General features: G+C 35.5%; 4 protein-coding genes across 6 annotated transcripts; 1 reads left to right on the top strand and 3 right to left on the bottom strand.

Moving 5' to 3' along the window:
- Window positions 1-133: 133 nt before the first annotated feature.
- LOC116125201 (dynein light chain 2, cytoplasmic) lies at window positions 134-904 on the bottom strand. Its single transcript, XM_031410940.1, has 2 exons — window positions 767-904; window positions 134-675 (listed from the first exon to the last, which is right to left on the bottom strand). Exons 1-2 carry the CDS (start codon window positions 902-904, stop codon window positions 472-474), a joined length of 342 nt encoding a protein of 113 aa, XP_031266800.1. The 3' UTR covers window positions 134-471.
- Window positions 905-6868: 5964 nt separating this feature from the next.
- Window positions 6869-10081, top strand: LOC116125202. 2 transcript variants are annotated; one of them, XR_004127294.1, is made up of 4 exons: window positions 6869-7082; window positions 7189-7699; window positions 8655-9080; window positions 9363-10081. XR_004127294.1 is itself a non-coding variant. In XM_031410941.1 (3 exons), the coding sequence occupies exons 2-3, from the start codon at window positions 7229-7231 to the stop codon at window positions 9012-9014; spliced, it is 831 nt and encodes a 276-aa protein (XP_031266801.1). In that variant the 5' UTR covers window positions 6869-7082; window positions 7189-7228; the 3' UTR covers window positions 9015-9147. The 2 variants fall into 2 exon arrangements, 1 of the variants encoding a protein (XP_031266801.1); XM_031410941.1 differs by lacking the exon at window positions 9363-10081 and having other exon boundaries at window positions 8655-9147.
- Window positions 10082-12331: 2250 nt separating this feature from the next.
- On the bottom strand, window positions 12332-15131 carry LOC116125133 (vesicle-associated protein 4-1-like). 2 transcript variants are annotated; one of them, XM_031410848.1, is made up of 7 exons: window positions 14831-15131; window positions 14588-14658; window positions 14061-14142; window positions 13818-13939; window positions 13166-13243; window positions 12913-13032; window positions 12332-12792 (listed from the first exon to the last, which is right to left on the bottom strand). In XM_031410848.1, exons 1-7 carry the CDS (start codon window positions 15075-15077, stop codon window positions 12733-12735), a joined length of 780 nt encoding a protein of 259 aa, XP_031266708.1. In that variant the 5' UTR covers window positions 15078-15131; the 3' UTR covers window positions 12332-12732. The 2 variants fall into 2 exon arrangements, with proteins under 2 accessions (XP_031266708.1, XP_031266709.1); XM_031410849.1 differs by lacking the exon at window positions 12332-12792 and having other exon boundaries at window positions 12924-13064.
- A 5437-nt stretch (window positions 15132-20568) lies between these two features.
- Window positions 20569-21273, bottom strand: LOC116125089. Its single transcript, XM_031410816.1, has 2 exons — window positions 21198-21273; window positions 20569-21068 (listed from the first exon to the last, which is right to left on the bottom strand). The coding sequence occupies exons 1-2, from the start codon at window positions 21271-21273 to the stop codon at window positions 20776-20778; spliced, it is 369 nt and encodes a 122-aa protein (XP_031266676.1). The 3' UTR covers window positions 20569-20775.
- Window positions 21274-22315: the final 1042 nt, after the last annotated feature.

Below are 22315 nucleotides of genomic sequence, written 5' to 3'. Positions count from 1 at the left end.
AAAGACATTACTGCAGTGCTGCACGCAATTAAAAATGGTTAACTGTACTGATAATTGAAATTAAAATTCTGGCTTAGCTAATTTGGACCCAATTTGGTCTTTTCTTGTTACAGTCGAGAATCAAACTAGTTAATTTCAACCATGAACATAATAACTCTAGGATTCTTTACCTTCTTCTTATAATTCTTACATATGCATTCAACAAATCACCAAATCTAAACTCCAATTTCTCTTAAATCGACTCCTGAAATTCTAAAAATTGTCCACTTTCTACTGGTATCATCTGTGTGCTAAACTATACAATATACCACACAGGCCAATATTGAAACTGGATACAAAAATGAAAACAGGGATACAAGATTGAATTTGAAACTCTTCAATATTTTTCTTGTTCTTCTAGCTAGTCTACACACAACTAATCAAGAGAGGATACAAAAGATATTGCAGAAAACGAAAGTATAACTAAAAACATTATGTTTTGACAGTCTCTAATGTGGCAAACTGGTTTGCTGCAGGTTCATCAGTCTCTTGACCAGCTGCAGAACCCCTGAAGAGCAAAATCGCAAGGCTACCGACTTGAAAATATATGAAACATCCAAAACAGTGTGTCACAAATGAACCAAAATCAGTTCCCACAATGCATTGCCATCCAGCTCCGTAAGTCCTATCAAATTCCTGCATGTCATCAAACACAAAACAAACTCAGTAATGAATTAAGCCACCACAATTCAAACATGCAAGAAATTCCTTTCTTGTTTATATTTACCTTTTTAATGAAGCGGGCAATCTCGGTGGCCTCAGTGACATCAAAGAAATCAAGGGCTTTGGCAGCCAAATCAAGGGCATCTTGCTGCATGGATTCGAGCATATCAGTCTCGCCGATGACTGCTTTGCCTTCTAACATGGCTGCTAATACAAAAGCGTTTATACAAAGATAAATGATTTCTTCAATGAAGACAGAATGAGTGAGCTAAGTATAAATTAACTACGTTATGGATGAAATGCATATGCAGCTGGTGGTGGAGATTACATATTGAGTTGAGCTTAAATGCCTCGGGGCCAGTGGGCCAACCACGTATTGATTTTGTCTTTGTGGTCACCAAAAGATACCATGGCCTCGAGCCAACGACCTATTTGATATTGATTGGCCCTGTGGACCCTTTGGTGTCTGCATTCACAACAGTATTCGAGTACTTATAGTTCTTGAAAAAACGTAGGCTCCGTTTGGTTCACTTTTTTATATTTTTTAGAAAAGTTTTATTGAAAAAAGTTGAATTGGGCGGACATTACGATGTAGGATTTGAAAATTAATAAAAATACTTCCTATGTTTGTTTTTTTACTAAACATCCCTATAATAAAACATTAAAAGTTAACAAAAACACTCTCAACCTACCCATTAAATATGGACAGCCGACCACCACCGCCGGAGGGTGGCCGGAGTCATCGTATCGATGCATGACCGGCTGGATCTTGCCGGCCGTGTGCCGATATGGCCTTTTCCAGCCAGATCCATGGTGGATCTGGCCGTATTTGCTCGTCAACGACGGTTAAAGATACGACCGTCGTTGATGGTCAACGAAGACCATCTGTTGGCCGTCGTTGACGACTGGCTACGGCCAAAGATCTGGCCTTTTCCGGCTAGATCCATCGTGGATCTGGCTGAAAAATGCTAGATCGACGCACTACCGGCCAGATTCAGCCGGTAGTGTGCCATTATATCAGATTCTGGCCATTTTCCAGTGGTGGTGGCCGGAATCTGGTAAATATGGGTTGCTGGGGTTTTTTTTTAATTTTTTAAAAAATATTTAGGGGTATTTAATTAAATTAATAAATTTAAAGGGTTTAAAAAAAGTTAAATAATATTGAATAATATTGTGAGTTTTTGTAATTTTACTGTTTAACTTTATTGGAAATACTAATCGTAGTATTCCAAAAAGGGAACCAAACAGAGCCGTATTTTCGAGGGATACTTCTTTTACCTAGATGAATTAGCCCCTCTGAAAGAAACATTTTTGGTGTAATGGTAGATATGTCTTTATGTATGCATAGTAATCTTTTTTTTTTTTTCCTTATAATCAAGGTTGTTTGGACCAACTTATACGTACTTCAACTAATCTGCTAAAACTATCAATCGAGTACAAACTTTAGTGGCCGTCACTATTAAGGGCTACGGGGACTTGAACCAGAGTGGTCATTAACGTTTGTACCCAGAAGACCATGTAAACTTAGATTCCTTTGCTTTTTTACCATCAGTTAACTCAGCGGTGGTTGGCATAGCAATCTTTGTTTTTTTTAGCACATTTGGCTTGCAAGGGGAATATTAATAGAAGTTCTCTTTAGCATTATTCCACGATTGAAGAATGACCCTACAAAGGAAGAATAAATGGATAAGAAAAAGGGTGAATTTGATGCCAGAGATAAAGTGAACAGTGTTCCCCAGCACTTGGCTTCGAATAAATCCTGTGAATACGATTCATAAAGACTGAAATTCTATGCTTAGTTTCAAGCATACTCTTCATTTCTCAAGCTAGACAAAGACATTACTGCAGTGCTGCACGCAATTAAAAATGGTTAACTGTACTGATAATTGAAATTAAAATTCTGGCTTAGCTAATTTGGACCCAATTTGGTCTTTTCTTGTTACAGTCGAGAATCAAACTAGTTAATTTCAACCATGAACATAATAACTCTAGGATTCTTTACCTCTTCTTATAATTCTTAAATATGCATTCAACAAATCACCAAATCTAAACTCCAATTTCTCTTAAATCGACTCCTGAAATTTAAAAATTGTCCACTTGCTACTGGTATCATCTGTGTGCTAAACTATACAATATACCACACAGGCCAATATTGAAACTGGATACAAAAATGAAAACAGGGATACAAGATTGAATTTGAAACTTCAATATTTTTCTTGTTCTTTAGCTAGTCTACACACAACTAATCAAGAGAGGATACAAAAGATATTGCAGAAAACGAAAGTATAACTAAAAAACATATGTTTTGACAGTCTTAATGTGGCAAACTGGTTTGCTGCAGGTTCATCAGTCTCTTGACCAGCTGCAGAACCTGAAGAGCAAAATCGCAAGGCTACCGACTTGAAAATATATGAAACATCAAAACAGTGTGTCACAAATGAACCAAAATCAGTTCCCACAAGCATTGCCATCCAGCTCCGTAAGTCCTATCAAATTCCTGCATGTCATCAAACACAAAACAAACTCAGTAATGAATTAAGCCACCACAATTCAAACATGCAAGAAATTCCTTTCTTGTTTATATTACACTTTTTAATGAAGCGGGCAATCTCGGTGGCCTCAGTGACATCAAAGAAATCAAGGGCTTTGGCAGCCAATCAAGGGCATCTTGCGCATGGTTTCGAGCATATCAGTCTCGCCGATGACTGCTTTGCCTCTAACATGGCCGCTAATACAAAAGCGTTATACAAAGATAAATGATTTCTTCAATGAGACAGATGAGTGAGCTAGTATAAACTAACTACGTTATGGATGAAAGCAATGCAGCTGGTGGTGGAGATATATATTGAGTTGAGCATAAATGCCTCAGGGCCAGTGGGCCAACCACGTATTGATTTGGCTTTGTGGTCACCAAAAGATACCATGGCCTCGAGCCAACGACCTATTTGATATTGATTGGCCTGTGGACCCTTTGGTGTCTGCATTTATGCAGAAAAAAAATTCACTGTAAAATGCAACGATATTTACACATTCGACTAATTAAAGAGTGCATATATTACTTATATAAATATGCAACTGATATTTACACATTCGACTAATTAAAGAGTGGCCATATATATATCTATACTTATATATGTTTTCTTTTGATGAAAGAGTTGCATCTGACACCATTGGAGAGAGAGGATGAGGAAGCACACTGCATGAATGCTGCTTAAATCTGGGAAATTACAAGGATTATATGGACCCACTTTGTATGATCATGGACACGTGGTTCGTTGTCTGTGAACTACAGTAAGATTTTGACAGGTGTTGGCGGGCGAAATATGACCGAATGGCATGTTTTGTCGAGTTTTGTAGTGGTCCATCTAATGTGTGAGGAGGAGATTGGGAGGCTGGGGGCTAGAAATTTCGCTGCTTTTTCTTAACAATATGAAGTTTTATTATGTCGATTTGTCAATTATGAAGCATGACTTAACTAACAAAAGTAATTTGGTTGAACCACACGCAAAGGAATTCTTTAAGCAGGAGCAGGTAAGAAAGAAAGAAAAATTTTGAGTTATAGATGTAATTTGACTAAGTGGTATAAGTCTATGAAGATGGAAATTTTACATCCACTATAAGGAGGTTCTTTAATCGATCTCTGGTAGCTGAGTGGTTTGATAGGGACTCTTGAGTATATTACTTAAGAGGTTTGAGTTCGAGTTCTTCTTCGATTGTTGATAGCCATAGGGGTGGTCACTAGAGTTCTTACCCAGTCGGTAGTTAAGCTCTCGAGGGTTTAGTTGCAATGTGCGTAAACTGGTCTGGATACTTTCGTCATTAAAAAAAAAAAAAAAAAAAAAAAACGAGTTTCTTATGTGATAATGTATAATTTCTTTCTAACTCTAAGCCAATTTAAGAAAAAAAAAATGAGACAATATATAATTAATTAGAAAATTTTCATATTAATTTGACCATATGTGCCCACCAGTTCATTTTATATATACATGATTATGATTAGAAGAAAAGAAGATAAGAGCATTTACCTATCAAATCAAATGAATTGCATCTCTAGTAGTAAATTTGAAGATTTTTTTTATCCCAAACCGGAAGTCCTGATGTGACTCAATTTCTCTTATGTGTCATGAGGCTGGGCTGCACTGGACTGGATTTGGGCAGTTTTGGACTGGCCCAGAATTATTGTAGGTTAACTGCCACATGTTACAAATTGGGTTTTTGTCTTACATTGATATTAGCTTTGGTGGTTTAGTGGTCACCATGACTTCATCAAACAGCTTAAGATTTTGAAGAAAATCAAAGCCCAATTTCCCAAAGCCTTACGTGTACCTTTTTCTTTTTTCACCAAATCTCACCGCCCAAGCTAAGCCTGCCTGTAAGAAGAACAAGTCAAATATCGACCGGTTCAAATCTCGCCGACTTTTTACAACTCAAACCTCGTAACCACTCCTTTGAAAAGTCTGTATTAACACATATCGTATCTTTTATGCCGACGGTCCAGTAATTTTTACAATTTTTATGTCCTTTTTTATTTTTCTAACGGGTGTCTGAACAGTTTATACATACTTAACTAATCTTTTAGAACTTTAGAGTTATCGGTTAAATAAAAACTTCAATGACTATCTCTATTAGCATCTAAAAAATGACTCGAACTCAGAATCTATTGAGTGATACACTCAAGAGTCTCTATCGAAAAGTAATTAAAAGAAAGAGTCTTTCTTTATTTTTCTACAATTTTTAAAGTTTATTACTAAAGTAAGGGATGGGCATAATACCCGTCCCGACCAGGCCCAAACGACGCGGAGTTTCTCCAAATTATTCGGGATTTGAGTTCGGCTCGGGCTAAAAATTGGTCTCCGAATTCAGGGATGGGATTGGTCTTGCCCCGGCCCGTCCGCGCCCCATATATATATAATTTTAACTATTTAATCCTATATTAATTTTGAAAATTGAAAATCAATCAATGAAGTCATAAATTATACAAAAACAAATTATAATTATGTGAGTATTTTATGAAACCATATACAAGGTAATAAATAAAACTATATTAAATATAATAAATCATTATAAATATTTGTAATACATAATAAATATGTTATATATGTATAATATATCATTTGATATACATAATATATATATTATTTATGTATAATGTATCATTTGATATTTTGATTAATTATAATAAATCAATAAATCATTATAAATTTTTTTTTGTCCGTCGTTGAATCATTATTTCAATTCCATTACCTAATTGCCCTTATTATATTATGGTAGTTATTTATTTAGAACTTATTATAATATATATGTATAATGTATCATATGGAATATATTATGTATTATTTAGAATATTAATGAGACATTATAATATATATGGTATAATTTATTTAGAATTTATTATAATATATTATATATTATATATCATACATAATATGCTATAAAACAAAAATTATACATTATATATAATATGTTATTATCCATAATCATAATATCATAATATCATATGTTAATACTTGTTACTTAATACATAATACATAATATTATACCATTAATATATAATATATTTGTATATATGTATAATGTATAATAATTATAATTTTGATATTTTAATTCATTAAAATAAATCATAATAATAATTTTTAATTATTAAAAATTAAAAAAAATTATAATGCAAAACCCCAAATAGGGATTTCCCGAATTTCCAAGTTGGGGATCGGGCCTAATTCGGGGCTGCGGGCCGGGACCGGAGAATTCTCTTGGGCTTTCAGGTCGGGGCTGGAGAGAGGGGTCCCCGGCCCGTGCCGATCCCTAACTAAAGTTGCTGGAATAAAGCCATAATTCCATATATTATGTACGTTGTTGAGAAATAGATCTCAGATTCTCAAATTAGTAAATAAATACACATGGAAAACCACATCTACATAGATTTGAGAAGATCCATCAAATACGACACCAAGACATAAAATCTTCCTTTCTTATTGACAAAGAATACCATTCAAACTAACTACCAATTTTGTCACCAACCGAAAAAAAGATGTGGGCAACGTGCCCACTAAGTTATTCAATTTTATTTCTTTACAGTTAAAGATGGCTTTTCAACCATTCCAGCTCAATTTTGTTGTTGCCCAGTTCCTACCACTCCACCCAACTGCACTGCATCTTCTTCTTAACTCACCGACGCAGCACACCGCCCAATCACAACTCAACATTTGTCGACCAATCAATGCGATTGAAACAGAAACAAAAATAGAAAACATTAAAGAGAACGATTCAAACCTTCCTTCTTCCTTGCCACCTTTCTCTCTTCACCACTCACGTTTATTCCTTACGTTAAAAACCTTTTGGTTTCTTCATTTTTCTCTCTGTTCTAAAGAAGAAAAAAAAAGGTACATACGAATTTCCTTTATTTTTATTTTTAATCTTCTCTCCCTCTTTGTAATCTAGCTAATTCATTATCACCGCCACCGCCATCACCCGGAACTCATTTTTCAGCTGAAGAGACGCCTCGCCGCGGGAAGGAGATAAGAACGAAATGGGGCGTCGTCTCTTTTCCTGTTTTGGCTGGGGAAAAAGCAATGATGCAGTGACGAAGGTATCGTTAAACCATGCGCAAGAAAAGAATGTAACGGCGGATGTGTCGGCGGAGGAGCAACGGCGGGGTGGTGCAGTGCTGGTGGAGCTGTTTTCTTCACAGGGTTGCAAAACGTCGCCGGAGGCGGAGGTGCTGGTGTCACGGCTAGGAAGAGGGGACTTCGAGCTGGAGGTTCCGGTGATTGTGTTAGCATACCACGTGGACTACTGGGACTACATGGGCTGGAAAGACCCGTACGGATCCAGCCAGTGGACTGTTCGACAAAAGGCTTACGTGGAGGCGTTGAATCTTGATACAATGTTTACGCCACAGGTGGTGATCCAGGGGAGAGCCCAGTGTCAGGGGAATGATCAGGATGGATTATTGTCTGCGATTACTGGTGCACCCAGGTTCCCTGCTCCTACCTTACAGGTGATTATTGCTCTTTTACATTTATATTTTTGGGTGTTCGTGAATCATAATTCATAGATCTTGAACTTCACAAATTTGATAATTAGAAATATGTTAATTGCTCATATGGGCCCTTGTGTTTGAATTTGGTGAGATGTTAGGTATTATTTGATCTAAAAGGATTTGGTGATGGGGAAATAAAATTGTTGTCTTAAGATTAGGGGTGTGCAAAAGAACCAGTCAAAACCAAAATCGACGAATAGTTAGGGTTTCAGTTTTAAAAAATTGGAATCGATATTGTGCGGTTCCAATTTTACCACTATAGGAACATGAACTAAAATCGGAATCAGAACTAAGACTTGGGTGGAATGGGATTAAACTGTAATTTTTGTAAACTTTTGAGGGTGTACTTTTTGGGGGTGTATTGTCATTTTTGTCATTTTTGTGAATAATGGGGGGTTATGAATTTTTCTCGGTACCTGGAATCGGATCCTGTGTTACAGGTTCTGAACACAGGTTTCGGTTCCAAGATTTTAGTCGGTTCCAAATCCCTAGAACTAGTGGGTACCCGCCCACCCCTTCACTTAAGATAGACCTTTTCTTAGCATTTCGTACGACTGACATTACAGATACTATTGGAAAAGAAAAATATATTGTATAATTTTTCAATCCAGTAGCCAACTTAATATATCATGATTCAAATTATATAATTTTAATCCCGAAAATCAATATAAAAATTGAATAAAATATGATGTTAAGACTTGTTAGAAGTGACATTTGAACAGCTTTTGAATGCCAAAAATTCTACCTCACCTTTCCAGAAGTCACCTCATGGATAATTTGCCCTTACTAGGGTAAAGAACTGCATAATTTTTGATAATTTGCTACTTGTGTTTGATCAAACTGAGTATTTATAGCACGAAGCAAAAATTATGCAATTTTGATGTTGAAAGAAGTGGTTAATTTTATAATACAGGCAACTTTCCAAAGGCCTACACCAGAATCTTTGCAAGTTTCTCTAACAGGAGCTTTGAGGAACAAGGTGGATAATCAAGGCGCAAATGTGATGGTGGCTCTATATGAAAGTGGGTTGGTGACTGACGTTCCAAAGGGAGAGAACAAAGGGCGTGTCCTGTCAAATGACTATGTTGTTCGGAAGCTAGAGAAACTATGCACTGTGAAAGACATCTCGGCCAAGAAGAATGTTTCAGGAACTGTTAATTTCCCTCTATGGCAAGGCTTCAACAGTAGCAAATGTGGTGTTACTGTCTTTGTTCAAAGCAACTCTCATCAAATTTTGTGTTCACAGAACTTTCAGTTGCCGGACAACATATGAAACTGGATTTGAGTTTTTATTGTATTGTTTCTTCAGGCCATTATGTACAGGATGTGTTCTGTTTAGGTATTGATTTCTCTTCTTTTTGTTTATTTTTGGACTCCTCTTCTCTATAATTTTCACTTTTCTTTCTTATTGTATTGTCACTATATGTAGAATCATATCATATATATGTATATGAAGAGAGAAGTTTGCATTAATGTCATAAATATTTTCATTTCCAGTCAATTAACACCTTAATGTAAAGGTGATCTTTACAATTAGTTTCTAAACAGAGATAGCTAGTGCCACTGCTTGTTGATGAACACAGATTTTATCATCCTGGGCTAATTACCATGAATCTTTTAGGGGATTTGGTTGACCTAAGAGATGGATAGGTTTGGATAAACAGCTCTCTGAATCTGTGAGGCCACTCAGTTGGGTCCCCAGCAACTCAAATAGACCACCACCCTCAAGGACTCCTCTGCGGCCTGACGATTCTGATTTGCAGTCTGGTGAGCCTTCTTTGATCCACTAAAAGAACCTGAAACATGTTTTGCTTGCAACATAGAAGAAACAATTCCAGTCCATTCCGGCTTAAGACTATGCGATTTTGACTTGACCAATTGATCTCTAAGTCCAAAAGCAGCTCCCAGTGTGACAATTACACAAGCCTTGTTTGTAAACCTCATCTTAGCTTCAAGCAGGAGAAGGTTTCAAGTGAATTTTAGTGCTGTCAAAGAAGATAAATGATGTATGAATATATAGACAAGTAAAGCAAGTCTTAATACAATTCCAAATAAAATCCACTAGCAAAAACCAGGAGACCCTTTATGGGGAAAGACAGTGCCCATATTTGAGTGTTGACAGTTTCTCCTCAAGTTAAGATTTCAAATTCACTTGATAGGGAATATATGCAATGCAGTGTACATGGACATCAATAATGTTCTATCCCATTTTGTCTTTATTTCTTTCATGACTTTTTCTAAAGCACTCTTTCAGTCATGGGTCATTGTCATTGTGTCTGGTGAACACTCAGAAACTGTTCGTACTCAGAATGTACCTTGAAATGTTTATCCATTGCACTAGAAATGAATGGTTTGTGCAGAATATATTGAATTTGAAAGAGGGTGAGACATGCTAAAATCCTGAATGGGACTCAAATTATATGTTAGACTGAATATAATCCAATGGTCAGTGTCACCAGAATCTTACTAGAGCATGATCAGCTAACAAATTTCAGACTGTTTTTCAATGAAAAGACTCACTTACATAGAGACCATAGATGCTTATCAAAAGTACATGCATGGTCTATTCTTTCAATTTACCAAATAAAAATTTAAGTCAGATATATTTGAGGATTCAAATTACCATGTATGAGTTTGATACTCATATATATTGTCTTATGAATCACCAAGTTTATTATCTTCTTTTTTCAATTTAAAATTAAATCATAGAATCTAGTCTAGTTAGTTAAATCCTTATTCTTTTATGGTAAAGTGGTTGCGAGAGTGTTAACTAATTGGTTGCAGTTTCAAATCCTATTTGGAGAGATTTGATTCCTTATGAATTAAAGAATTCATAATAAAAGGGTTCGTTTTGATCTTTTAAAGTAATTAACTCATTGCTTGTACATTTTATCTCATCGTATGATTTTTTGTTTTGCGATTTTTGAGAATCACTTTCTATATCTTTTAATAGAGTGAAGTGTGTAATAAAAAGGGAAAAGAAAAATGACTCAGGTACTAAAGCAGACTGAAATCAACTTACATAACATTGACCAAACCTGACCTCAGCAATTTGGCAAGAGTTAAGTAATTGAGCAGAAGGTTGATGGAATAGTTGGGGACATTGTAGCCGGAACTATTTATGGCATATTTGACTTGAGAAGTAGAATCAGAACTTCTGGTGCTAGGCCCTAGAACTGCTTTTGCTAATAGTAGTGGAAGGATCAGTTCATCAATGCATTTACTACTTAGTTTCTTTCAGAATGGTTAATGACTCAGTTGAATGCATTTATGATGGCTGATTAAACTTAATTTAGAGTGGTTTCACTAAAAGTAACAGCAACTTACAAAAATTTCTGACAGACCAATTGTGAAGACAGGTGCTTTGTATATATCTTTTAGGGGCCTCAGATTTCTCTTCAAGGTTACATATTTAGTCATTGGAATAAGAAGGTAACACAAATCAGTTTTCTCAATCTTGATTCTTGGTTGATTTGCCATCTAAAAGCTCAATAAGTAATAAGACTCTAGTACAATATCTGAATAAGCTTTTTGAAAATACTGAAGCCATTCTTAGCTCAAATCAACAGTGATATTGACACCAAGAAGGCAGTTGACAGAAATTATGATGCATCAAATCAAATCATTTCAGTTAGGAATACATCATAAATGAACCAAAACAGGAGGATAAGATCTCATATTATATTGGAGGTGGTTGGGGCTATTATTGCAGTCTTTATAGGGAATCTAAAACAGCCATTTGGGTGCACCAGCCAGCTAGTTATCTGTATTTGTTACTTGACTAAAATTGAACCTCTTAAACAGTAGAAATGGTAAAACACGAGGTATAATTATAATATCATAGTGGACTCGTAATAAAAGTCGAATTCTTAACTCCTTAAGAGCTTAGTCTTGTCACATTGAGAATTACTTTTTACCTAAAAGTGATTTTGGAAAAAGGACCTCATGGGAAAAGTCAAAACAATTTTTCTTATTTTATTGTGTGTGCAAGGGTCAATGGTAGAATCCAAGTTTTCGTGGGTTAAAAGAGAAATAACACCACCGGTAGCATGATAGTAAACTAGCAATCTAAGATTTCATAAACTCTTAAGTTCGAATATCCATATACTCTAATAGAAGTGATTAAAGTTTACCTAATTATGAACTTTAAGACCCCAAGAGATCAGTTAAAGTATGCATAAACTGATCCAAACACCTCCTGATAAGAAGGAAAAAAAAAAAAAAAAAACCCTTAAAAATGAATTTAAATGAGTGTATGATAGGTGGGTAAAGTGGGTTTATTTAGCAAAGAATAAATCAATCAGAAAATCAGATATTAGCCTCCAGCTGTTTTTCAAGTCTCAAAATTATTCTTTGTGGAACATTGATGGTAACAGCCACTTCACTTTTCTCAACAACCATTTCATGGGCAAGTCAATTTTGATGTTACTTCTCTCCCTGGATAGTAATTGTTGTCTATTAAGCTCATCCTAAAATGATCCACAAATGCCCTGTTGCCATTTCCATTTTGCAAACAAAAACCAATTTTCTGAATCTGATCAAGACTAACCTTCACATTCACAACTCACAGCATAATGGAAAAAGATGATGTTCAGAACCAAAAATGCAGAAGATACACTACAAATCCGGTAAAATCATTAATATTATTTAATAATATATTACACCCGAGAAAAAAAAGGGCAAAAACTTGGACACAAACATAAGCACCCTAAAACTGAAGCCTGAAGGTATACAAAATGAGGTGATCATACATTTCGCATCTAGATTATTATCATAACACAGCAAAAGCATTATCTACAAGAAAAGGGCTCATCCAAAAATCTAGTACTGTGGCTCCGTGTAGCCATTTGAGGCATGATATTCAATATTTTTCTTTTCTACACGAAGCGCTGGACCGCCTCTCTCAAGAAAAACTGAAGATTGAGGGGTTAAATCATACAGCGTACCCATCTGGGTAGATAAATTGCTTGCAGAATGAGTGGAATGACACCTCACACCGAGTCAACTGCTTCAACCTGTTGCCGAGCCAGATATTTCTCTCTTCGCTCCTTCTGAAAAAGTTTAAAAAAATAAAAAGAAAAAGAAAAAATAAAAAAAGGAAATACTCTGTTAGGTGGGAAGAAAAGATTCAGAGAGTTAAGCATTTATTAAGACCGATTCAATATTCATACCCATTCATCTATTACAAGACCTTCCCCAACCACCCGGGGACCTGTGTCTGGTGGAGGTCTCTTACGTGCTTCAAGAGCAGCCTCAGCTTCGGCTAACTGACGCTTGAGTTTCTCCAATGCCTTCAGCGAAACAATTAATAGCATTGTCATTACTAGCTATCACCATCAATGAAGTCAATTATTGACTCAATTACACAGAATTTCCAAATAATTCAATTATAAGAAATATCCAAACTATACAAATCACACTTACAGGACTAGGACGCACTGCATCTAGGAATACAACCCGCAAAATTCGCTCAACAGTCACTTGATCCTTTTGTTCATCGAACTGCAATACACAAGTAACAAAATTTGGGTTATTCTCATAAACCAGAACATTATTATATAAGAGTAATACTACACATACATCATTTTCATACAACATTTCTCATACAACATTATGTGGATACTACTAAGATAACAAGTACACCCAACAAAATGAAAAATATAAGCATGTAACCAATTTAAATCTCATGTACTAAGGAAATTCAAACTGCTCTCTCATTCCCATATACATAAGCCACAAATGCAAAATCCGCATAAAAGAAAGAATATTAAAAAGTCTTCTTTGCAATTCCACCTTTTAATATTCCAAGAATGTACTCCCACTCAAACAAACATTGACAAAAATCTTAATTATTCCCTTGGCAAAACACATATAATTGCCATCATGAAACCTCGGATAGACTTTACAATTTCTGCATTGAAATTTGAGATTAATAAACAATGAAAAAGTTAAAACCAATTATCTGAAACCATAAAATAGCTTATCTTTCAATCCAGAAGCATTTTTCTCAATCCAATCATAACAAAACATAGAGGCAAAGCAACATTGTAGCAAAAAAAATACTCAGATGACTCACCAGCTCAGGCACATAGTCTATTCCTGCTTTCACTTTCAGACTCATGATCTTAAACTTATCCCTGCTCTTCTGATCCAGTGGCTGTTTTTCATTGTTCTCTGGGTGCTCCACAAACTTGAAAACTACACGCCATCACATTTACAAAACAAACTTAAATCCCAAGAACAAAAACCAAACCTACAATAAACACAACAAAATTGAACAACGTTTACAACCTCAATCCACATCAAACTCTAAACATACCAGTTGCAATAATGCTTTCTCCAGGTGCAAGTATGCCGCCAGGTGGCCTCATGTAACAACTCTTTGGCGCAGTTGTTTGAAACTAAACCATCAACAAACAAACACAATCAGAAGAATAAAATAAATTTGAAAATTTTACAATTACAGCTTAAAAAAAAAAAAAATAAATAAATAAAATCTCTAATACTTTATGATGGGAACTGCTACAACACCGGGTTTGCCAGGACATCAAGTAACATTACCAAAAACATGCCAGCCGGTTACATTAACGTGCCAGCAACATAAGATGTAACCCGAAATTTCTATTTAATTTTAAAAAAGTTCACAGTTCCCTATAACTAATAAAAAAAATCTAACACCGGGATTTCGGGGACATCGAATAACATTACTGAAAACAAAGTTGCAGTAAGTAGTATTAATGCGAAGAAGCCGGCCCGGTAACTTTACTGGGACTGTAACATGGGATAGTACCAAATTACCAATATATTATATTTAAGTAGATAAAAGAATTGAAAAAAAAAAAAGACCTTGAAAGCCACATGAGACCTGCTGGTATTCTTTAACCTTATCGCACTTCTAACCTGCTTACCAGGTTCATCTGCACAGCAATGAAAACAAAATTCTGTTTTCAAAAAGCAACAAAAGTACTTCCAAAATGCTAATCGATCTCGAGAACACAAAAAACTAAAGATTAATTAACAATTCTCTCACAAAACTATTATTTTAAAGACGTCCAAAAGTCAACCCTGACCGAGAACATCAACACGTACAGGGGAAGTAGAGATTTTTCGAAGGATCAAGGCGTAGCCGACGCCGAGGAGGAAGGAGGGATCTGGCCACCGATGACACCGTTTTGGTGGACCTAGAATTGAGAGCGGGAGAGTCCACGTGTCGGTTACCGTTATTAAGGTGGTTTGTGGACGGCGAAGAGGAGGAGTTCGTTCCGGTTTGCCAAAACGGACAGAGCCGAAAGAGTTTCGTTTCAGAGTTTGACTTTTTCCGGCCGGCGATAGCCATGGTGACCGGGAATAGCAAGGTTCCTCCGCGAGGTTGGAGTTGTTTTTTTGGGGGCGGGGGAACTGGGGAGGGATATGTCGTCTGAAATGAGTTTGGATTTATATAAAATGGGAGTGACAGAAGAGAGAGAGAGAGAGAGAGAAAAGAGGAGTGGCCTCACGAGTTTTAAACTTAGCGGATTCCAAATGTTTCTTTAACTAGAATTAAATTTGATTTTTCCATCCGTGCATTGAGGTGGTTGTACTTTGGATAAAGGATAATGTAAAGCCGAAGGTATAAAACTTGAATCCTATTGTTATAACTGGCAGAGGCTTGAAGCATTCACTAAATTAATTATATTACCGAGGTTAATCATAGTACAACTGTTGAAAGCGTGAACTGTGGGGAACAGTACAGTAGAGTAGAGGAGCAGAGAAGGACATGTGTTGTGTTGTTGAGGCAGATAAAGGGGTGGGGCGCGTGAGGGTGGGGGAGAGAGTAACGGCATTCTTCACTTGAGGGGAATGGTTTTAATTATGAATGAACAGATTATGCAAGGCAATGTACGGTATTTACCTTTGTCGGCTGGTTTTGTTGGTATGGGTTAGTTGGGAAGTTAGGAATTAATTAGGTGAATAATGAATATGAAATCAAAATATAAAAAAATAATTGGATTTTTATGCTTATTATTATGTAAGTTTATTTTACAAATTTTATATTTTTAAAATTACAAATTTATAAATTACAAGTTACTATTATAGTATTGAATTGTAACAAAATCCTTAACCACCGTGGGTGGTCTGATGGTAAAAGAGCAAAAAGAGGTTCTATGAATTCTTGAGTTTGAGTCTTCTCGATGTCATACATCCCATATCGAAAGCGTATTAGGAAAATTTTGGGCTTATAAGGGGAGGAGTCTCTCTATCTAATAGGTTAGCTTTTTGAGTGCGAAACTCTCAGCCGGTGACAAGTGGTATCAGAGCAACCCCAATTCGTTTTTCAATTTCTCGCCAAACGCCCACGTAGAATCGGGCTCACGTATGATTATGGGTCCAGTTGAGAGTAAGGTGAACGAGTAGGTAGGGGGCCCCACCTGTGATGATGACATCACAGGATTAGGTGGGGGAGAATGTCATGGATCCCATATCGGAAACGTATTAGGGTAGTCTTGGGCTTATAAGGGGAGAAGTCTCTCTACCTAATAGGTTAGCCTTTTGGGTGTAAAACTCCTGGTCCGTGACACCAGACACTAATAGAGATTACCACATTGAAGCTCTTATTTGGTTGGCAGTTTCAGGGCCCCAAGACTACCCAATAACCCAACTGACAATTTTAGGACTCTGAGGGATTAATTAAGGTGTGTGTTAGCTAGCCCAAACATCCCGATGATTAAAAAAAAAAACAAACAAAAACAAAAAATGCAACAAAACCTACTATGAACATGGGTTATAATGACAACATTATTAGAAATATAAAATATTCATTTAGATTAAAATAGATATGGATATTGATGTAGATGTAGATATGGTATTTAATATTTAATGTTGCAAAAATGGTTGTTGAAGTGTCTCATCGAGAAAGAGAGGAGGGGTAGGGTATTTATACTTTGATTTGAAATAATTTTAAATAAGATTTTTTGTTTTTTTGTATAATATTTATTCATGGTTGAGAATAATAACTATTGATGGACTGGGACCAAGAGATATTTGTCAAAATTGTTATTTTAACACTCAAATCATTGATTTGAATTTAGTAAGTTTATTCTTATATGTAAATTATTGTTTAATTTTAACTTTGTAAGTTAAGATTATGTGTAAATCATTGTTTAAAACAAATTTGGATGAGGTGGAGACCTACCCATAATAAATTAGGTTAAATATTTGGACTTAATTATTCTTTCACATTAATCTAATATTTCCATTAATAAATAATTAATTATTTTTTAAAAGAGTAATATCATACCAACAACACTTTTTTCACAAATTTTGTCTCACAATCCTGATATAACAGCTCGCAATTAGTCAACTCACAATTAATTAGTGGGACTTATATAAGACATGTTGTGAATTGACCAACTATGAATTATCCCGTCAAGGTTCTGAACAAATTTTATGAGAGATGATTGTTGATTTAATATTATTTTTTTTAAAAAGCATATGAAACATTTGGAATTTTATTCTCATCAAAAGTTGTCATGTACTTTTATAAGATTGCTTGGGTTAAAAGCGGTTTGTTAGAAGTGCTCTAAATTTGTAATATTTCCTTTATAAATTAGCTATTGATTTGGTCAATCGTGCGTCGATCTAGTGGGAAATAGTTAGATTTACGGCCAAAGAATGGTAAGAAAAATATAATTTATAATTTTTATGAATAATTAGTTAATTATTAGGTAAGAAAAATATAAGAGAACCTTTTATTACTAATTTATAAAATAAATAAAAAAGATTTTAATAAATAAAAATAAATCAAATCAAATATAATATAGAATATTAAAATTTTAGAATTTTAACACTTTAAACAAGCTGAAACCCATAATCCATTTTCAACCGAACCAAACAGACTTAGTACTGAATTTTCAACCAAGAAAGAAAAAATAAATGAAATATTATGCTACCATATAACATTTAATTTAAACAGATGAACATATTAATTGGGTGCCCAGCAAATTAAGTTAAAAAGAATTTCATCTTTCTCTTCTTTTCTCCTCTTCTGATCATCACCATTAATTCTCTTCACTGTCTGATTATTAACATCTCCAACAGTAGACCAAACACTCCTGTTGTTGCACTTATTGCCAGAAGCAGAAGCAGATTCTGCCACAGAGGCATTTCCCTTTTGTTGCACAGACTTCATTAATGCCACATCAAACCTGGAAATTCTCCCTCCATTACTACTCATCTCTACTCTCTGTATAATAAACCACCAGAAAAGTAAAGAGAAAATTTTTGAGTTGTTGAATTAAAATTGACGAGCCCGCGGAATTCGCTGTTGTGTTGTTTGAGTGTAATTTGTGAGGTCTGGTGCATGGATTTATATAGAGAGGAATAAATAAAGAGACTTGGATTCTTGGGGAATTAAAAATGGGGTACTGTTTGTTTCTTTAGAAAATGTCAGTGGTTTTGGGAAAACTGAGGTTGAAAATGGTGGGACTTGGCTCCCAGATTTGTGGACAGTGTAGAGGGTTATTAAAATTCAAGGGGTGCTGACGAGTGGAATTTTAATGTGTTAGTGGTTTGTTTGTAGTAGAAGCATCAAGCATGTGGTGGAAAGTGCTTTTTGTTTAAGCACTTTCAACTTTAAACGCAAGCACACGGTTTGATGACTTGTGGTTGTGGGCATTAGAATATAGAACTGCCATTAACTTTTTTCAGGTTTTAGTTTTTGTTTTTTTTTGGTGACTGAGGTGTCCAAGCCAGTCTACAGGCACCTTAACTAATTCTTCAGTACTTTGAAATTAACAGTCGGATAAATCCTCCTAGTGATTACCCTTATTAGCAACTCAGATAGGTCGAACTCAAATTTTTTTGAGTAATTCATCTAAGAGTCTCAGCTGACTGTTGAGCCACTAATGGTCGTTGTTTTTCAGGTTTTATTTGATGGGGAAAAAGCTACTATGCCCATATGCAAAATCTTTGATCCGGATATTTCTAAAATTGATTATATCTAATTACAATCCAATAATTGATTGGTGCAACAGTCTTGAAATCCAGTCTCATTCACAATCAGATTTGTAAACTGAAAAAAAATTATACCAAAAAAGAATAGTAAAATATACCCAGATGAGAAGATGGCAATGAAATTTGCAACAGAAAATTATGTTACAATCATGCTAAAATCTGATAGTATTGGGACCCCAACAGCCCAATTGCAAAGCTTTTTCCATGGAATCCTTTGATTTGTTCATGTTATTGATTCTCATGAACATCTCCCTGGATGGAGAAGCAGAAAGTATAATTCTTAAATTATTCTTGGCATCATTATGAAATGACCTTAAAATATAATTCCATCTGCAGATTCCTGCTTGATCTTTCAATGCCTCCACTGCACCAATACTGGCCGCCACAATCCAAGCTTTTCTTGCCAAACTCATGCTGTTTTGAGTTCTTCTTTAGACTTTAAAGAAGAAGAAGCAGCAGCTTAATCATTTATAAAGTTTGGTTCATTTGGTAAGAAACCACAGGCAGTGGAAACCAACAGTTTTGGTTTTTGGAAAGAATCCCTAGTATTTGGATACTTCTTTCTTTGTGTGCTTTGTCTTTTGAATCCCTGATGGAAACTTCAAGGAAATTTAACTAGCTGATAAACTACAGTTAAATATATTAATATTTTTGTGGTTGAGGACTAAAATCAGAATATATGCAATAATAAAAGAAAACAAAACAAATTTGGGTTACTGTTTTTCCAAAGCCAAGAGGCTAATGGTTGTGTTGTTTTGTATTTGGTCATACCTGCATTGTTTCACATGTTCAATTCATCAAACTCTCCGCACATTTTACTAGAATACTTCTTCAACTTCAAATCATTGTTTTAAAATCCAGCCCGGCTTGGCCGGTTTAACCAGTTTAATCGGGACCCATGAGCTTCACTGGGTTAGGTTAACAATTCCCTATTCACCCAAAACTATAGAATTTGGGATGATAATCGACGAATAATTGAAGGTCGGGATGTTGGGGCTTTTAATGAGAAAGTGTCGATGAGTGCAATGGTGGCAACATAGTTGATTTTCGGTGAGTGAATCGACTGAAAATTAAAAGAAAAAAAAGGCAGTTGAAACAACCGACTTTTGCTGGTGATTGTCGAGGCTAACGGGGGTGGGGTGAGGTGGGTTTTGGTCTGGAGAAAAAGGAGAGTATTTTCAGAGTGATGGGGAGGGTTGTCAACACTGTGTCGATGAGATTTGGTCTAGAATGTTGATGCCTGCGTCGGTGAGATCTATCAAAATCAAACCACATCTTGGGTAGATTTTTTAGGGAATGGGCTTAAAGAATGATTGGGGATTGCATTTGGGGTACCAATCACCAATCAATTTATATTTAGGGTGTGTTTGCTAAATTTCAAACTTATAAGGACTTAACGAGTTTTTAAGAGTGTATTTGTGAATTTTAGAAGTTTTGTCATCCGGCCGGTCAAACCGGCAACTTTGCCGGGTTCCACCCGCATTGGTTTTAAAACATTGCTTCAAATCTTCAGTTTCTTCACTGGTTCAAGAAAATTTAAACTGAAAATGAAAAATTTTATAGATTATGGAGAGTAGGGATCAAGATCCAAGAAGTTTTGTGGAATCAATTCAAGCTGGTGGTATTGCGATTTTTTAAATCGTGTTGGGTAATATTTCAGCAGTATCAAAATACTTTTACATAAGAAAAAGAGCATGTTCTTGTTCATTTCTTCGGCCATTTGCTGATTCTATTTATTTTTTTCTCAAGGCATATTGCTGCTTTCTTTCTTGCTGCAAATAAACGACAGATTTTAAACAAAGCGTTTCATCAATATCACCACTGACGAAGCAGCTACATTTTTTATTCACTTATAAGGCAATTGCTCAACAATTTTTTTCATTTCTCACAAAAATTTAAGAACTTTCTTACAAGCTCGTGTTCCTCTACTTCATGTTCCATTAATTTAAGAACATAAAAAGAACCCAGAAAAAATAATAATTCTGTAACAGAATGAAGCATATATTTTCTGACTACATTTAATAATAAGATCACTAATTACATTAAAATCTAACAGTACTAGGACCCCAAGAGTTCAAATCCATAACTTTATCCATGCAAGCTTCAGATTTCTTCACCTTGCCACATGCCATCTTTTCATAAACCTTCGAAGAAGAAGAAGAAGAAGAAGAAGTAGAAGAGATCGTTTTAGCCTGACTAAACGACCTCAAATTGTTCTTGGCATGTTGTTGAAGCGACCTTATAGCATAATTCCACCTGCAAATCCCAACTTGATCCTTCAGTGCCTCCACCGCACCGATACTGGCCGCCACAAACCAAGCCTTTCGTGACAGCACTCATTCGGATATTTTCTGAAGGGATTTTCTTAATTTGGCTGTAAGTGTTAGAACTGAGAAGACAGCGTTGATTTGTGATTTAGTTAGGTTGGTGAGTTTGTTGATATATAGTGGTGTCAGTTCAAAACCAGAGGCAGAGTTCACTGGAAACAGCAATATTTCAGGAGAAAATGCCCATGGTTTTGTAAGTAAAAGCAAAACCATTGTGTTGCTGCTGTTTGGGTTTGGCCGTTTGGTTTAACACGTGCGTAGTTTACTTGTATACGTGTTTGTAATTGTGATTCAGGTGCGGAGGCTGAAGTAAGAGTAATAAAAAAAAATGACAAAAACAGGCGATGACGATGATGGTTTTGGTTTGTTGTTATACATATTTTAATTTAATTTTGACGCGTATAAATTGGGAGACTTTGACTGTATTGAGTGCTTTTTGCTGTTAAAAAGTGTTTTCAGTTTGGGGATTGGGAAAAAAAATTGTCCATTTTGCTTCGAGTAAATAAGGAAGTGAAAAATCTGGCCCAGCCCGGACATAATTTATACCTGCCATCCCGGGCCCGGGCCGAGATTTGATAGGTCGGGACCCAAGTATTACTCCCCACTAATAATAACCGGGATATCAAGACATGGACTGTGACGTGTGAGATGAAAACGCCACCCTTCATTCAATTATTTGACCAAAAAAAAAAAAAAATTTATTGTATGATACAAGGTAGGGGTGTGAAAAAAAATCCAATATTCATATCCGATTTGATTTGGGAAATTCGAAAATTTGAAAAAAATCAGATTCGAATATCAATTTTGGAGGATGTGGATGTTCGGATAGGATACCGGATACCTCTACCAAGAAATGGATATCCGACTGATTGGTTTTGTTCATAACTATAAGTTTTAAGAAGTTATTTTAGAGTCCGAGGTGAAAATTGGTAAAGTACTGGACTGTAAATAAATGACAACTTGGGGGACAAAAAATGAAATGCTGATGTGGCAAGGGTATAAAGAGTAAAGCAAAATTTTAGGGGCAAAGATACTTTTCATGCAAATTAGGACCAAAACCGAATCAGACCAAATCTTGACTTTATCCTAATCCGAATTTCCTGATTAGATTAGAAAAATGCAAAACCGGATTGGATATCAGTTTTGCACACCCCTAAATTATTACAAGGTAGTTTGTATTTTTTTTTTTTTTTTTTTTAATAAAAATGGAGGCAATGATTTTTAAATATAGGACTTGCCCAAGTATCATATAATC

The sequence above is a fragment of the Pistacia vera genome, unplaced genomic scaffold (genome assembly GCF_008641045.1).
Source record: "Pistacia vera cultivar Batoury unplaced genomic scaffold, PisVer_v2 Contig160, whole genome shotgun sequence".
NCBI lineage: Eukaryota > Viridiplantae > Streptophyta > Magnoliopsida > Sapindales > Anacardiaceae > Pistacia > Pistacia vera.
This window is presented reverse-complemented; position numbering and strand designations above follow the sequence as displayed.